Source organism: Psammomys obesus, unplaced genomic scaffold (assembly GCF_907164565.1).
Source record: "Psammomys obesus unplaced genomic scaffold, mPsaObe1.curated_primary_1811, whole genome shotgun sequence".
NCBI lineage: Eukaryota > Metazoa > Chordata > Mammalia > Rodentia > Muridae > Psammomys > Psammomys obesus.
Window position 1 is genome coordinate 24,233,010 of NW_026593286.1, and position 18,535 is coordinate 24,251,544.

Sequence of the window (18,535 nt, forward strand, 5' to 3'; positions counted from 1 at the left end):
GGTCAGACACCCTTCCTATGTGAGATAGAGGCCAGGTCTCATCTCTCAGATGAAAGTATCTCCTTCGGTTCCTGGAGGAGTTTGTGCTTCTCTTTGAAAGACATGTAGATTCTTAAAAGTGCTAATAAAAAGAGTTGAGGGTTCTCCCCAACTGCCTCCTAGATAGAATAACACTCACACTTCTCAGAAGGGAACTGTGTTCTTCCTGGTGGAAGGTAGTGTCTGATTACCTACCAGTAATTAACAAAAAGATCCACCAAGAAGACTTTTTGTCTAACTGTCTTGTCATTTTGCTTGCCTTTCTTGTAGGTTTGTGAAGCAATCTTAACATCTGGAGAAAAACTGTCTAGAAAGAGAAACTTCACAGCAAAGTCTCCACTGATGTACGAGTGGTACCAGGAATATTACGTGGGGGCTGCGCATGGCCTGGCGGGGATTTATTACTACCTGATGCAGGTGAGGGATGCTTCAGGTGAGACTAGATGACCCACACGTGTAGGCTTGGGCGGGGAGCAGATCCTTCTGTCGGGCTGTGTCACACTCCGTGCAGTAGCCAGGGTGCACCTTTAAGTGTGACAGCATAAAGACAGCATGCGGGGGATGGTGCCAGGTTCTCGGGTGAGAGTGCAGTCCCTGAGCACCACTGGAGCAGGCCCTTGACCCCTCAGTCTACATGAAGTGCTCTTTGTTCTCTTGGGAAATACCTTGAGTCACAAGTGTCATTCCCTGCTGTAAAGAACAACACTTGACTATGAGACTTTGTGGCAAAAGAAAGTGGATTCTTGGTGACAGGGGAAGTGTGTGCCTCTCTCTTACAGAGCACAGTGTCACGTAAAGGATAGCGCTCCATTTGTGCGCCCACCACGTGTGCATGGGGGTACATGTCACCATCTGGCCAGAAGAACACAAAACTACAGTTTTCCTGCCCACAACCCATGCTTGCTTTGGAATAAAGTCAGTTTGGGAGCAGTGATCAGAGGCCAGCCTACATTTGTTTGTTTGTTTGTTCTATTTTCTGGTAGTTGTATAATTAGCATTTTTGACAATCAAGATTTAAATTTCTTTTTCTGGAATGCTTCCTTGGTGACTTTATTTCCAGAACTACATGTAGATTCTTTAAAAGATTTCATGAAAGGAAGGTTTGTATCTGCTGATCAAGTTAAAACCATACATGTCAGTGAGTGGGCAGGCAGCCTTGTTGACTCGTCATTAAATCTGAGAGTCAAGAGCTATCTACTATGACTCTTTGTTAGCTCTGACAATAAATCTGAAAACATGGTATTAATTTTTCAATTCCCATTTTGTTATCTGCTGGAAATGATGAAGTTTTTAGTAGTGAAAATCCATTCGTGAATGTGTCTAGATATCAACATAAAACTGAACAATATTATTTCTAGGCCATGTTGGATAACCCTGGAGTGATTCACTCTGCTTTGAATACTTTCTGCTGATTAAGTATTCTTTGTGTAAAGTTCTATTTTTGTACGTATTGAAGAATACAGAACCCTGAGAACACGGCATTCCCAGCACCATCCCCTGAGTGTGCACTCCTCCCCACATGCCCCATCCCCTGTGTCTTTTAGAGAGTGAGCAAAGCACTGAATTAAAAACTATCAAAAAGAGAATCGCAGAATTATATCCCAAGTGACATCCACCATGCCACATAAACCTGTATATCCCAGTATCAGAGTAATCCAGTGTACAGGTCATTTCCAGTTCGATGTTCAGCCACATGGCAGTTCGCAGCAGGTCTCGGGCCTCCCAGTCTCATGCCCTTTCCTGTTGCAGACAGCACCCAACATCTTCCTGTCTGAAAGCAGAAACTGAGCTTGGTTGTTCATTGTGTCTCTGCACTTGACAAACATGGATTGCACCCTTGTTTGCAAGCACTGACTTAGGAAAAGTGCTTTTGAATATGTCCATAACAGCAAACATTGGAAATAATACATACAGAATGCCTTAAGAGTTACTTAACTTCCATTACTTAGAAATCATAAAGCAGAAGATTAAAACTAGAATATCTAGCGGATGAAACAATTGGAAGAGATGTGAAGCCTTTCAATGACCTCACATTTCCTATTTTTTTGATTTTTATTTTTTCTTCACTTTGTATCCCAGCTGTAGCCTCCTCCTACATTCCCTCCCAATCCTACCCTCCCTCCCTCATCTCCTCCCATGCCCCTCTCCATGTCCACTGATAGGGGAGGTCCTCCTCCCCTTCCATCTGACCCTAGCCTATCAAGTCTCATCAGGACTGGCTACTTTGTCTTCCTCTGTGGCCTAGTAAGGCTGCTCCCCTGTAAGGTAGAGGTGATCAAAGAGCCAGACCCTGAGTTCGTGTCAGAGACAGCCCCTGTTCCCATTACTAGGGAACCCACTTGGGCACTGAGCTGCCATAGGCTACATTTGTACAGGGGTTCTAGTTTATCTCCATGCATGGTCCTTGGTTGGCGTATCAGTCTCAGAAAAGACCTCTGTGCCCAGATTTTTTGGTTCTGTTGCTCTCCTTGTGGAGTTCCTGTCCCCTCCAGGTCTTTGTGTCTCCCTCTTCTTTCATAAGATTCCCTGAACTCTACCCAAAGTTTAGCTATAAGTCTAAGCATCTGCCTAGATACCCTGTAGGGAAGAGCCTTTCAGAAGCCCTCTGTGGTAGGCTCCTGTCCTGTTTCCTGTTTTCTCCCTCTTCCAATGTCTGTCCCATTTGCCTTGCTGAGTGAGGATTGATCATCTTGCTCAGGGTCCTCCTTCTTGCTTAGTTTCTTTAGGTGTACAGATTTTAGTATGTTTATCCTATATTATATGTCTAATATCCACTTGTAAGTGAGTATATACCATGTGTGTCATTCTGCTTCTGGGATACCTCACTCAGGATGATCTTTTCTAGTTCCCACCATTTGCCTGCAAATTTCATAATTTCCTTGTTTTTAATTGCTGAGTAATATTCCATTGTGTAAATGTACCACAATTTCTGTATCCATTCCTTAACTGAGGGACACCTAGATTGTTTCCAGATTCTGGCTATTATGAATAAAGCTGCTATGAACATGGTTGAGCAAATGTCCTCATTGTATACTTGAGCTTCTTTTGGATATATACCTAGGAGTGGATAGCTGGATCTTGAGGAAGCTCACATTTCCTATTAAATGTGATTTTTTTTTTCTTTCTGGTTTTAAACTCATTTTGAATTCTAGGAATTCTTTTTCTTCAGTAGAATAATTCTGTTTCTCCTTTTAAGCCCAGCCTTCAGGTGAGCCAAGGAAAGTTACACAGTTTGGTGAAGCCCAGTGTAGACTTTGTCTGCCAGCTGAAGTTCCCTTCTGGCAATTATCCTCCATGTTTGGATGACACCAGAGACCTGCTTGTCCACTGGTGCCACGGTGCCCCTGGGGTCATCTACATGCTCATCCAAGCCTACAAGGTACCTCCTGTTTTCATGTGTAACAGAAATTTTTGAAAAACATAGCAAACTTTTTTTAAGGTAACACTATTCTCATAATCATTAAAGGATTGTGAACCAGCTGCTGAGTCTAAGATCATTCATTGTGCTAAATTGGTTAGCAGCCTTTCTCACAGGTCTACCCTCCATGGTGTTTGCCATCCCATAACACTAGAAGCTGCTTCACTGATAGAGTAACCAAGATAAATGTCTCAGAAGTGTAACTGAAAGCAATATCCTTATTCATTGCTGCTGGAATGTGAAATGACACAGCTGCCATGCAGACAGGTTGGTGGTCCCTAAAAGTCAAGCACTTCACTGTGATAGAATAGTTCCACCCTAGGCTTATGCCAATAGGGGATAGATAGACAGAAAGAATCTAGAGCAAGTCAAAGAGGTTTGTGCACATGACAATTCATAACAGCTCCATTTTAAGCTGTTCATCATATTTTAGATGAAAAATCCCTAAACATCTCTTATCTATCAACAGATGAGTATATGGATAAAATACTGGAATGAAACAGAATGAAATGCCAGTATATACTATAATACTCATGAACTTTGAAAACATGCTAAACAAAATAACTATAGACACCCAGAATGCAATGCAGAAGAGGAAATACACTTATATTTAGTGATGACTAATAGGATGTGTTAGAGTAGGCAAATTATATAGACAGAAAGTAGAAGGTATCAGGGTCAGGCCGTAGAGAACAGGGAATGAGTACCTATTGCTTAATGTGTAATAGTAAAAATGGAAGTGATGTTGGGTGCACAACTTCAAGACTATAATTGGCGCCACTGAGTTATATGCAGAACAAGGTAATCCCAGTGCTGCGGAGTTAGAGATAGGACGATCCCTAGGGCTCACTGGCCAGCTAGTATTGCCCAGAGTGAGTGAAAGACCCTATCGTGAAAAAAAAGTTGGAGAGCAGTTAGCAGAAACATCTGACTTGGACCTTTGACCTTCACAGGTACCCATACACATATCCACACATAAGAATATACATACACACAAAAATAAAATAATAGCTCCTAGATTCTTCCCCAGTATGTAAAGATAACTCTTAATGGTGAAGGGTGTCATAATTACTCAAGCAGCTAGTGTGTGCTCTTTGGAGAAGGAGTGATGATAAGAACAAGTGGCCAGTTCAGTACTGCTGTTCGGTCTCACACATACACGTAAAGCTTAGACCAAACATACAAGACCAGTTATTTTTTTAATAATTTATTTATTTAACGTGTGTTGCTGTTTTGTCTACATGTATGTTTGTGTGAGAGTGTTAAATCTTGGAGTTACAGACAGTTGTGAGCAGCAATGTTGGTGTTGGGAATTGAATCCGGGTCCTCTGGATGAGCAGTCAGTGTTCTCAACTGCTGAGCCATCTCTCCAGCCCTAAGCCAAGTTATTTTTAAAAATCAAAGCTAATTACATAGTTGCTTTTCTTTTGCTGTGATAAAACACTAACTCAAAGCTACTTGGAGTAGGGAAGGGTTTATGTGGCTTTTAGGTTAGTCCAACATGAAGGAAAGCCAAGGCAAAGCAGGAACCCGAGGTGGGAACTGAAGCAGAGTCTTGGAGGGATGCTGCTACTAATTCCTTTCCCCTGCCTAGCTCAGTCTACTTCCTTATATAACCCAGGACTACCTGCCAGGGAGTGGACTGGACCCTCCCACATGAGTCAGCAATCAAGGAAACACCCCACAGATATGCCCCCAGGCCAGTCTGATAGAGACAGTTCCTCAGTTGAGATCCCTCTTCCCAGGTGTGCCTAGGCTTGTGTCAAGTTGGAAAACCTAACTGTGCTACAAGTCAATGTTAAGAATTTGTCAGTAGCCGTAACATATTCTGTTGTTCCATTCCTTATTTCTTCCTTCCGTGCCTGGAGAATTTTCCTTTGTGCCCTGATGATACATATGTCCCTTGACTCTGTAGGTGTTCAAAGAGGAGCAGTACCTGCATGACGCCTACCGGTGTGCTGACGTGGTGTGGCAGTACGGGCTGCTGAAGAAGGGCTACGGGCTATGCCACGGTGCTGCAGGGAATGCCTACGCGTTCCTGGCACTCTACAACCTCACGCAAGATGTGAAGTACCTGTACAGGGCCTGCAAGGTAGGGGCCAGGCTGTACATGGAGAAGCTGCTCCTTGAGAGGTTGAAAGTGTCCATGAGTTTAGAGTTAACAAATGTGTTAACTTTTAAGAAAACCTTCAGGGACTATTCAGTTAAGGTAGCATTCCTTTAAAGTGTGCATTCTGCTGGGACATTTGTGGGAGTAAAAGCTGAAAGACAGACATCATTTTGTTCTCTGATACCCTTGGCAGCATGTGGCTCGCATGCTCACTAAACCCCTCCCAAGGCCTATACCTGCCTTCAAGCCACCCAAGTCTCAACATTAGCTCCTTATCTCTGACTTGGTATTTTGGAATTTTTCAAAGTAGTTTCATGAGTTCTCAGGATCTCTGAAGAAATAACTACAGTCGTTGAACTTGGTCTCTTTTTCAGTTTGCTGAGTGGTGTTTAGACTATGGAGAACACGGATGCAGGACACCAGACACCCCCTTCTCGCTCTTCGAAGGTATTTTTCACACACAACATACCTTCTGCTACTCTGCTTGGTGGTAATGCGTTTGAATTCCAGCCCTAACTACTCACTGGTTCTTATAGGCCACTCTTAAACATACACTTCCTTACTTCTATGTTTCAGGTCGGGTGGTGAGGTTGGGGGTACAGCTCGGGTGTTAGAGTGCTTCCTGAGTGTACATAAAGCCCCGAGTTCATCCTCCACACTGCGTTAACTGGGCATGTTGGCACACCTCCGCAGTCTCCGTTATAACTCAAGGGATGGAAACAGTAGAGGCAGCAGGATCAGCAGATCATCCCTAGCCAGTTAGCTAGTTTAAGGCCAGCCTGGACCGTATGAAACCCTGTATCCAAAACAAAACAAAAAGACTTAGCGAGCATGCTACCACAGACGATAGTAGTAGCTGTGATGGGACCACCATTTCTGAAGCCAGGCTGAGTCGTAGATACAGAGCCTCAGGGAGCTACGTGGCCACAGTGCTGTGGCCAAGAAACTCGCAGGTAGTGACAGGTAGTAAGTGGCTTGGACTTGTTTCCATTCTGTCTCCTCCCTTCCCCCTGAATAAACAAAGCCAAGAAGCTCTCTAGGGGCCTCTGATGTTGAATGCAGTGTATGAATTACAGGACGCTTCCCATGTCTTAGGATAAAGTTGGTGATGAAAAAAAAAAAATGAGCTTCTTTATGAAGTGGAGCCATTTGGTATAGTAAGTTGTGCTTCTTTCTCTTGCTTTAGGGATGGCTGGAACAATATATTTCCTGGCTGACCTGTTAGTCCCCACGAAGGCCAAGTTCCCTGCATTTGAACTCTGAAAGGAAAGCATGTCTCCTGTGCTTACAGAGTGCCTCTCTGTGTGTTCCTCTGGGCTAAGTGTCTCCGTTGCTTTTGAAGGAAGCAAAATGAAACTGTGTACTTGTTGTGGCCGGGCTTTTATTTAGCAGTCAGCGCCTTCCTTTTATTACTTGCTTTATTTAAAGGTGTATATGAAAGCCATCTTAACTATCTTCCAAAGAGAAGGATGCATGACAAGTACATTATTTTTTGTGGCCATTTACATGTATTTCCAGACTTGGGAGGACATCTCACTCTTATTTAAGTTCTTTCTAGAAACTCACTGGTAAGCCATCCCTGGTAACATGTTATCCCAGCTACTGAAGAGACTAAGGCAGGACGATCACAAGTTCAAGACCAACCTGGGCAACTCAGTGAGACTGTTTCTAAGTAAAGAGAAGAGAGAGATGTGGGATTAGCGGAGTGGCAGAACACTTTTCTAGCATGCAAAAAGCCCTGGGTTCTGTCCCCAGCTCACACATACACATAACACTACATATAGTGCAGATACATGATTATGTGTAGATTGCCATCACCTTCCATCGCTTCTGTTGAATCTTTTTCCTCCAACAGAGAGTAGTTTTATGACTTGGTTTTCTCAAGTGGTTGATTATTAAAGGGGACAAGAATGCAGTAAGCCATGCTTCTGGAAGAAAAACCGCAAGAATTACCAATTAGACTTGGGGCCTAAATGTTGTGTTTTAAATTCCTAGTTTTTTTATAAACCAGAAATACCAGTTTGAATGAGCCAAACAGGCACTGTATTCCAGCAATATTATCAAAACTTAAATTGATTGTGATGCACATTCTGATCTTGAAGCTAATTCACCAACAATAGCTCCTTGTTTTCTGTTATATGCCAGAAATGTTTATTTTAAAAGTGTTTGTCCTTCAGTGTTCATATGAGATCCAGAAGTAGATGTTCTGTGTGAATTTGCTGAGACAGGACTGCAGCCTGACCTTTGGCTGACCTTCAGATGTTTGGCCTAGATTTTCCTTGCTTTTCGCTGACTGCTTGAGTGCCACGTGTCATCCCTTCCTGTCAATTGATTTGAACATTGATCTTTTCGCTAAGTAGTACAGAATCTAATTCTGCTTACACAGCAGGTGGAAAGGGAGATGCTGTGAGTAATAGCTTCTGAGAGAACACAGAATTCTTACTCCTGGAAGCACCGGATGTTACAGCCTTCATGCTTGTAACACATGAGTCTTTGCACATCCCAGGAGCAACAGTCGTCAGATTCTGAGACCACGGAGCCAGGTTTGTTAGTACATGAAGGCTCCCTGGTGCTTCAAATTCCAAACAAATGCTTTTTGACGCCTCAGCTCCTCCCTCCCTCCACCATTATCACATACCTATCCAAATTCTAGGCAGTTGACTTGGGAACATTTTCCACCTTTAAAATAACAGGGTCTGAGAATATTTAATGTGCTATTTTATGGCTCTCTTGATCGTACTATTTTTGTTGGAAATTGAATCCCCTTGGAGTGTGTGCTGGTTGCTATGAGGAATAATCCCATTATTTTCTGTTTGGTACCAAGATAGCTAATATGGGAAATTCCCTAGCCCTTTAAAGGCTACCTACAGTAGGATTCAACTTGCAGCCCAGTGCTTAATTCTCAGGATTGGGTTGCTCCTTCTGTGACCCCTGTACATAGGGACTTGTGCATCTTCGCCCTCTGAAGTGCTGCTGGAAGCTGTGTGTAAAGTGCCTGGTGAAGGCTGTGCACTGACGGGGCCAGAATGTGTAAGTAAGACTCAAACACAGCAAAGCACATCTGTTTGTTGGGTGCCCAGCTTTGAAAGGAAAGCCCACTTGGTTAGCTGAATGGCTTACTGTATTCTGCCTGTACTTTCAGCTACTGTAGGTACTTATTAAAAGAAAAAGAACAAGTATTTTGATCAGTCAAGAGACTTGATCACAGTGCTTCCCCGGCATCCTGATCAGTGGAGCCCCAGAAGGAACTCAAAGAAGGAAGAATGTTTTGAGGACCATCCTTGTTGGTATCCGAGCAGCCTTCAACATACTGACATCCATTAACAGACCCATCGGCACCAACAGTTCGGCTTTCTGTCTTCACTGTAGCTTTTTAAAACTCCTTACACTGACAACATATTTATGCCACTGTTGACTGACGCGTAAAAGCTAGGAGAGTTTTCTGAGGGTTTTAAACTCGGGTAGAAACAAAGCTCACACCGATGCCTCCCCTCCGAGGTAGAGGCCGCAAGAAACACTTTGACTGCAGATTGTGTGGGAGCACCATTGTTGCTTTCATTCTTTGACGTTTTTCGCTTGGATGTTTTTCTTCTCGGTTTAAAAACCTTCCAGAGGTTGCTTCAGGAAGATTTGGTGGCATTGCTAATCTCTCTACAGAGACTGTGTAGTGAAATGTTGAGAGGCTGTCAGGCCCTTCTGTAAGATATCAACATTGCCATGACCGTTTCTGTAGATCCCACCAGGTGTTCATTTCATTCCAGCTGTCAGTCTTCCATCCTTAGAGTCATCTGGTTTCCTTTTCATCATTCCTGTCACATCCGTTTGACGGCAGAAGCCCCCCTGTAGGTAGAGTTAGATCAAAGGGGATCTAAGGGTATTTTTTCTCCTTTTTCCCATTTCCCTGAGTAACTATATTGTAGCACTCCACTCCTCTATCCTCAGGTCAGTTTGTATCTGTTTGGGCGGTGCCCTTACCTTCTGTCACCTAACTTTGAAATAAACTGTAAGCGGGAACGTTTATTTATAGACTCTTAGGCTCCTAGAACTCAGGTGTAGTCCTTGCTTACTCATTTTTAATTCCAATTCCTTTTCTGCTCCCTGAAAACAGTCAGAGCAGGTTTCTGAGTGTTCTGTACCACTGGGCTGTAGGGGAACTGTTTACAGCTGGTGAGCAGGAGTCAGTGTGGAGGACATCGAAGAATCATCCCAGGTTCATTGTCCCTTGCTGGGAACAGATGTGTATGTTATGAAAAGGATTTGTCTGGATGGTTTTCAATAAAATGCTATTAGGCCTGAGTATCGCCTACTGTTGTTTGTTTTAGTTTTTTCTCCATAACAGTAAATAGCTTTTCCTATATAAACTCACTCCCTGAGATTTGTGCTTAACTTTTCCTTCATTATTAGTTCCAATCCTTTCTGATAATGGATTTATAGAATAAAAAAATATTCTTACGTCTGATCGTGGTAGGATTAGGAAGGATCTCCAAGGCTTCAAACCATGCAGTAATTTCCCACGTCGTGTTTAATGAGTCTACCCAGTAGTCAATGACCAAGAGCCTCATTCCAGGAATTCCCCGTGCCCGTAATTGTAAAGGAACTTTGGATTGAGGTCACTGACTGAGGCATAGCCATAGGGAAAGGAAGTCTGCCCAGACACCTGGGAGACTTGGTACCAGCCCTTCTCCTGCCCAGCAAGGCAGCACATGAGAAGTCACCAGTGTCTTCATGGGCCACGTGGCTGCGTGTCTGAGCCACATGTTCGGAAGTGTCCTTCCTCTCTCCCCTCTGTTGACTCTTCACCCCAAGGAGAGGTGTGGCTCTTTCCCTCTCCTTCACATGAAATGAAGGTGTGTCTGTTGGCAGCAGGTCTGTAGATGCAGGGGTGAGGGGTGGAGGGACAGCCCTCCAGTGCTCCAGACCCACAGTGACCCTGTGCCCTGTTTACTTCTCCCTAGCAGAGTGAAAATACACCGTTGCCGCCGGATTGAAAAAGGATAATAAACATTGAAATGAGTTGGCTCTTTCTGCTTGCCCATAACTTGTTTGTTCCTATGAATTTTTTTTTAATATTCTTTGTCCTCCCATACTCTTTGATCATTAGAAAATGATTATTTATGTCATTTTCCTTTCCTATAGTAACCCCCATTGTGGATTTCCTCCCCCAGAGGCCTCATACCTCCTTTATGCTTATAAGCATCATGTAAACTTACCCTATAAATCTATCCCCAGAAAATGAGCTGCTTCGTTCTCTTTCTCATTCACACTCTGTCCTTTCTAGAGCTGTGGTCAGTTACAGCAGAACACTGGCTTTCTTAACAACAGATAACACCCTCCCTTCCTCTTCTCCACTATGGCCCTCCCCTAGTCCAGTGGAGGGTGGGACTGGGAGGAGATGAGGGAAGGGCCTACAGCCAGGATACAAAGTGAATAAATGGTAATAAATAATAAATCAATACAAAATAGAATGGGAAAAAAAAGAGAACACAGTGGCTTCACAGTTCTGTCGTGTGAACTGATAAACAGTTTTCCAGGAGCCAAGTAGTGCATCCTTAGGGACACACTTTACAGTTTCGTTAGTAATGAGAGGAAGCACAAACAGCAAGGCGAAACGTGGACTAATGAGGACAGAAATGGATCTTAGCGGGGCCGCTTCTCGTCATCAGCCAGTTGATTTCACATCTGCACGTTATGTCAACTTTCCATCAACATGCAGGTTACAGCCATGGTGACAGAACATCTGCAGCTAACGTCCCGCCACTGTGCAGATTAGGAGAGCCTTTGTGTGGCATTTAGTGGTTACGGGGGCGAGGAGCACTTCTGATTAATCAGTTTGTAAAGTACTGTCAAAATTGCCTGATTTCTCTGGCCGACCTGGCTGTGAAGGAAAGCATTTGTAATCTGGAAGTGTTGATGGGGGCTCGATGTGAGCTCCTGGCTAACACTGGCCCTTTTTTTGGAACTGGCATTTAGCAGTTGGCGTGCACGCTCTCGTAGACACTTTTCCCACTGTTGTTGGTACTGTCGTCTTGCGTCCTGCAGACCTGCCGGTTCTGGTGGTGCTATGAGCAGTGCTTAATCCTCATCGCTTGTATGCTCAGAACTTGTCTGTGTGTAGGTGGCGCACGCACACAACAGCTCTGCCCTGGCAGCTCGGTCTGCAGAACATAGGTAATTAGCCAAGCCAATTACAAAATGCGTTCTGATGTTTGCACTGGCGCCAACTCTTCCAACCCTTGTTTCATGAGGTCTAATGTAAGCCTGGCTCTCTTGTACTCTGTGGTTTCTTTGTATTTGTGGAAATGCTGACGTTAGATGCCTTCACAGGGCGAAGACGCGCAGCCAGCCCAGGGGCATTTTCCAGTGTTCCATTTGGACAGCCCTAGTGCTGGGCAGGGTGTAGGGAAAGCTGAAGACATAAAGCCACTTACTCCTCCCAGTTCTCTCATTTAGTCAACTTCTGGGAAATCCTTAGTGTTATCATTATTAAGTTAGGTTTTGCACAAGATCAAGCGTGGAGGGGGGGAGAGGTGGCTGCTGCAGGGAGACAGAGTCCGTTTTCTATAGGAGTATGGCCTCTGCTAAGTCAGGCTCCAGTGGAGGCCAGAGCCATGAGTATAGGTGCAGCACAAATTGGACTCAGTGGGCTACTTTTTAGAAATACAGAATAGAGGGGAGGAAAAGTAGGGGATAGATGAGCCAGGCAATAGGGAAGTGATGCTGAATGTGATCAAAATACATTGTACACATGAAGTTTTCAATAAAAATATTTAAGTTTAAATTCCTTTCCTTGAAGGGCACTTTCAGGAAGTACAAATACTTTAGAAGTAGCTCACAAATTCTCCCATGCCTTAGCCTTCATTGCACAGGACGATTGTTCAACCTGAATATATGAGGACTGCTGCTAGTGTGTGCTAGTTGAAGCATCCCATGAGGACTGGGAAGATACAACTAGTATGTTTTCTACTACTGCTGCTCACAAAAACCTCCTGAAATGAATGTAACGGTAAACAAGTGATTTCAGTGTGAAATGGAACCGTGGGACATCCTACCCTAGAGTAGGAAGGGAGATGAAATGAATTATGAGAGGGATTTGATCAATCCTGTGTTACAGAGGGCTCTTCGTCCAGTGCGCCTGCATGAGTTACATAATCCATCATGAATCTCAAGTAGAGAAAGAAGAGAAGTGGGCTGACCACACTCGAAGGGCATGGGCCTTCAGGAACAGCTGTAGTCTGTCTCTGTCATGGTTGTGTAGGGAGGAAGGTGAAGGATATGGTCTTATGACCAACATGTTTGGTAGTGGTGAGTGGTGAGAGCAAAGGACTTGATGAAAATACTCAATTTGAATGGGAAAACCAGGATTTTTTTTTTTAAAGTTAAAGTATCAACAAGAAAATACCCAGAGCAAAGTGTTAACATGAGTCATCTGGTTAGACTTCTCCGCACCTCATTCACGGTTCATAAGGAGCCAGACTTCAGCATCCTTAAAGATACTGCTAACACTGCTCAGTCACATTCCTTCCCCGAAGCCTGACTTCGCAGCATGCCTTCAGTAGTAAATGGATGTAGGTGCTGCTGGCCGCCTACCTTTTGACAGGGTTCCAGTGTGAGAATTTCATAAAGAGATGTGGTTTGGGGGGGCGGGAGGGTTCCAGAAGCCATTCAGCCAGAGCTGTGTAAGAACCTAATACCAAAGCTGATGTAGGAGAATTGGAAACCTAACTAGAAACATCGGGGTGGGAATGCTTTATTATCTCCTAAATCACAAGCCTGATAACAAGTGAGAAAGATCGTTAATATCCCTTTTTTCCTGTCAACATGAGCATGTTCTCTGGGCCTTCAGCAGTAAAAACTGATCCCAGTTTGAATGACTCGCAAGCAGTGTATTTTCTACTATTCATAATTTATATAAACCAACCATGTTGGGTTTTAATTTTTATAATCCTTCCTCTACCCAGTTAAAACTGGATGGCGACATCATAAGATGGTAAAATGACAAGTCCATCCCTTGTTCCTTGTCCCCTTGTGGGAAGTGATTTCCTAGTACACAGGACAGAAGAGCTCCTGAGAATTCCATAGTCCAAGAAGGTGGTGTGTACCAGGTAAACAAAAATGCTCCTCTCAGGACAGAACAGAAACAGGCTGTATGGGTAGCACTCAAGCTTCTGGAGGACTTTCTGGGAAGCTGCTTTGGGCTGTTTGTCCTGACAGTACAGGCAGGAAGCTGACGGACTTTAGAAGTCTGGCAGCCACTGGGGAAAGGGGGTGATTGTACAGCCCAAGAGCATGCCACACATCTGGGCATAGTGGTGCACACCTGTGATCCCAGCACTCAGAAGGTAGAGAGTATCAGGAGGTCGGGACATCCCCAGGTATGTGGTAAATCCAAGGCTGATCCAGCATTGTGTGGGAGTTTGTTTCAGAAAAATAAAAACAGAAAACCACTTACAATACAGAAGACAGACACCAGAGGGAGCAAGATATTACAAACGCCTGAAAAAGGAACCTAGCAAGCATGTCTAATTGAGAAATTAAAGCCACAGAGAAGTTATATTTCCCTAATCCAAGGTTTAAGCGTGCCCCACCCCACCTCATCCCATATAGCTGGGTTTAACACTGAGTGTATTCTCTCATAGGAAGACCCCATGCAAACATTGGGACAAGAGTAGATGCTTTGTTGTAATTCAACACACATGTGCCATGTGTAATAATCAGAGTAATGGACATGTCTGTCTCTTCAACTGTTCTTATGTGTTGATAATTTTATACTCTTCGGTCATTTTGAAGTATCTTAACTGTTGGTAACTGTCCTGGGCAAACCAGAAGTGATTCCTCCGCTCTGCTTTGCCCCGAGAGGTCTTCACCCCATTCTCCTTTCTTCCATGTTTCTCCCAGTTTCTAGCGAGCACTCTCTCAAATGCCTCAATCCTAATTCGTAGTTATGAGTCACATGAGAAACAGAAAAGCATGTCTCCAAGCTAAGAAAGTGTATGTGCAGAGCAACCCCAAAGAAATAAGAGATGGGAATTCCCTGGTTTTGGAATTAAGAAACCAATACAGTAGGGAAAATGAGAATTCTAGCAAACAGGCAGAAAACATAAAGGACACCATTTGGTGAATGAAAAACACAATAAAAAAAATAATAACTGAAATGACAGAAGAGCAGCAAAAGAGAGCCAGGCATTGTGGCGTACACCTTTAATCCCTGCGCTCAGGAGGCAGAGGCAGGCGGATCTCTGTGAAGTTGAGGCCAGCCTCAGCTAGTAAGGCATCAAAAGAGTTCAATAAAAGTGGAAGAATCATTGAGTTGAAATATAAATCTTTTGAAAGGGGAAAAATAATTGTAAGTAAAGGAGTGAAGAAGGCTCAAAGGCTGTGTGTGGTATCTGTAGGAGAGTCCCTATATGCACTATGGGAAATTCAGAACAATACAGAGGAGCAGAAAACATAAAGAAAAATGGCTTAAAATGTCCCAAGTCAGAGAAAGAAAACTAACATCCAGGCTGAACCAAACCAGTCTGTCCTCAGACATGTTATGAACAAATTGTCAAAAATCATAGGTAAAACTTTTGAAAACGGCAAGAGAAAGGTATGTTTTCATACACAAGGGAGGTTTACTGTGACTATAAAAACACTTCTCAGCAGCAGCCTGGCAGGCCACTGTGTGATTCAGCCAAAGTGCTAGACAAGGTGAAATAACAGGAAGCAGGAATACCTCCCAACCAAGAATGCTGCATCTAACAAAACTATCCTTCAAAACAGAGCTAGATTTTTCTAGATGAAGTGTAAGATAGTCCCATCACCGCCGGAAAAGTCTTCAAGTTGAAACAAAAGCACACTAAACAGAATGTAGAAACATTTAAGCACATAAAACTAACAGAAAAAATAAATGTGGAGACAAGAACAGGATGATTTGGTAAAAGTGGCCTAGAAATTGTTCTAATTATAGCATAAAAAAATACAATGCAAAACATTGATACACAATATAAAGGAGAATGGTTTCCAATAATAAAAGTGTGGGCGAAGTAAAAGTCCAGAACACTTCTGAGTTGACATTAAGTTGTTATCGGTTTAAATCATTATTACAGCAATAAGGTGCTTTAGATAATCATGATAAATACTAAAAAGCATATATACTTAGAGAAGACAGGCACAAGAAAATGAGAAAGAAATATCACCACATGAGTTAAAGAAGCACAAAAGGACACTGAGGAGAAGGGGGGAGCAGGAGACAGATAGCAGTTAACAAAAAGGCAAGATGTGCATGGATTTAACATGGCAACCAAAAGACCTAACATGGCTGAATAGAATTTAAGAAATAAAACCAGATCCAATGATGTGTTGTCTGTGAGAGATTTATATTTAAGGGCACACTAGAAATCCCCCCCCCAAATGAGAAGAAATGTATACTGTATGTAGATGGTAATCTTAAGCAGTTTCCATGTTTACTCTATCACACAACATTGACTGCAAACACTGGCAGGGTGGAGTGAGAAATGTACAATAAACTGATAGGTTTAGGTGTCCCACTGGAGATGATGGTGAGAGCATCAAGACAAAAAAAAAAAAAAATCAGATTGAAACAACAGAATCAAACCCATTAGATGCTGTAGAAGTGGGACTCAGAGGAATTTTATAATGCTGAGAAGGGAAAGGCTTAACTCTGAGGTACTGAACATACCTCGGTGAACTAGAAAAAGCCATCTAAAAAGCCAGAGTTGATACAGGTTCAGTCTTCAGACCAGATTACATGCTAGATAACAAAACACCCTGAGAACTTGAGACCTTACCAGCCACAATGAAATGAAAGTAAAAAATAGTGCCAGGAGGGAAGCTACAGAATTCAGAGCACACAGAAATTAACACAGTTTTGAATTTGTAGTACAGAGAAGAAATTAAAAGGAAAAGCACTTCTCTTCCCTGCCTCCAGCTTCCTCTGCTTGCAGGTACCCAACACTTTCTCTTGGTTTCTGTCTTTGCTTTACTGTAGGAACATTAAGCATTCGCAAACTCTATCACATCATCTCAAATACAGTCAACTGTATGCAGTGTTCACTTTAATTTTATATTCTTAAAGAAATATTTTTTATTTGTCACTGCAAGGTCAATTATTGAAATATTTGCAGATAATAACAGCACACTTAGCAAATTGGTTGTGATTCTGTTTTATCCAGGAATTTCTAAGACGTAGAGGGATCTTAGCTAAAATATGGCACTGCTCATTTTGGTGGGGTCTATGGTGAGCGTATTTACATACGTAAGTGCACACATACGTAGAAGCCAGAGGAAGACATAGTGTGTGTGCCTCTGTTGCTTTCCACCTTATTCGCTGACTGAGACAGGACATGTCACTAACCCTGAAATTCGCCGTTCTGCTAACAAGCTCCCAAGATCTGCCTGTCTCCGTCTCCCAATTCTGGGGTCACATTTATGTACAGCCATGCTTGGTTTTTTGGTAAGAGATAGGGATTTGAACTCAGGTCCTCATGCATGCATAGAAAGCACTGTTATCAAATGCTATACCTCTCCACACCCTATTCATTTTTTTAAATGAGGTTCTACAAAGACGGTCCAACCAGCCAGAAGCTGGGATCAAGTGTTTCATCAGAACCAAGACTGTGATGGAGGAAAAAACAAAACTATGGAATGGGTCTCTATTAAAAATATTTTATTCACTTTTTATTCCCCCCCATAAGCCCCTGCCTCCTCCCCTCCAATCCCACCCTCCCTCCCCCTTCTCCACACATGCCCCTCCCCAAGTCCACTGATAGGGGAGGAAGACCTCCCCTTCCTTCTGATCCTAGTCTATCAGGTCTCATCAGGACTGGCTGCATTGTCTTCCTCTGTGGCCTGGTAAGGCTGCTCCCCCCCTCAGTGGGAGGTGATCAAAGAGCAGGCCAATCAATTCATGTCAGAGACAGTCCCTGTTACCATTACTAGGGAACCCACTTGGACACTGAACTGTCATGGGCTACATCTGTGCAGGAGTTCTAGGTTATCTCCATCAATGGTCCTTGTTCAGAGTATCAATCTCAGAAAAAACCCCTGTGCCCAGATTTTTTGGTTCTGTTGCTCTTCTTGTGGAGCTCCTGTCCTCTCCAGGACTTACTATTTCCCACTTCTTTCATAAGATTCCCTGCACTCTGCCCAAAGGTTGGCCATAAGTCTTAGCATCTGCTTTGGGCAGCTTTGTTTGTAATAGCCAAAACCTGGAAACAACCCAGTGCCCCTTAACTGAGGAATGGATACAGAAAGTATGGTACGTCTACACAATGAAATATTACTAGCATTAAAAAACAAGGAAATCATGAAATTTGCAAGTAAATGGTGGGAACTGGAAAAGATCATCCTGAGTGAGGTGTCCCAGAAGCAGAAAGACACACAGGATATGTACTCACTCATAAATGGATATTAGACATATAATATAGGATAAACCTACTAAAATCTGTACACCTAAAGGAACTAATCAAGAAGGAGGACGCTGGCTAAAATGCTCAATCTCCATTCAGAAAGGCAAAGAGGATGGACATCAGAAGAAGAAGAAAACAGGAAACAAGACAAGAGCCTGCCACAGAGGGCCCCTAAAAATATTTTTTTAATAAAGTCCAAACAAACAAGTTAACATAAAAGCTAGTGATGTTCCATCTGTTATTATTGTATTGTGGCATCCCCATCTATGCTTCTGAGTCCATGAAAAATACCCTAAATGCAAGACCTCGCATCTTTGCACTTTCCTCCACAAACATGTGCTTGTAATTATGCAGACAGCAAGCACTGACAGAACACTTCCCAAAGGATCTCACTAGCTAAACCAGCCCCCTTGGAGGAGAGACCCTGCTGAGGCAGGCCTGCCAGCACTGCCACTAAGCCTCAGGGGAGGCGCGGAAATGTGGCTCAAGCTGAAGTGCGGCTTTGCCAGCTAGAAAAACAGACTTGGAAACTGCTCTCAGATATACCGTGTGCTAATT

At 43.2% G+C, this 18,535-nt stretch overlaps 1 protein-coding gene across 2 annotated transcripts in view; it reads left to right on the forward strand.

The window, feature by feature from the left end:
• Nucleotides 1-9,863, forward strand: part of Lancl1 (LanC like glutathione S-transferase 1) — a 37,244-nt gene extending 27,381 nt beyond the window's left edge. The window contains exons 5-10 of one of the 2 annotated variants that reach the window (XR_008721195.1): nt 310-456; nt 3,236-3,418; nt 5,373-5,549; nt 5,942-6,014; nt 6,754-8,597; nt 8,710-9,863. Coding sequence is in view for 1 of the 2 variants with exons in the window: in XM_055616650.1 (XP_055472625.1) it covers nt 310-456; nt 3,236-3,418; nt 5,373-5,549; nt 5,942-6,014; nt 6,754-6,830 (657 nt within the window). In the remaining variant the exon portion in view is untranslated. Of the gene's footprint in view, nt 1-309; nt 457-3,235; nt 3,419-5,372; nt 5,550-5,941; nt 6,015-6,753 lie in introns of both variants that reach the window. The other variant, XM_055616650.1, reaches the window with a different exon arrangement.
• Nucleotides 9,864-18,535: the final 8,672 nt, after the last annotated feature.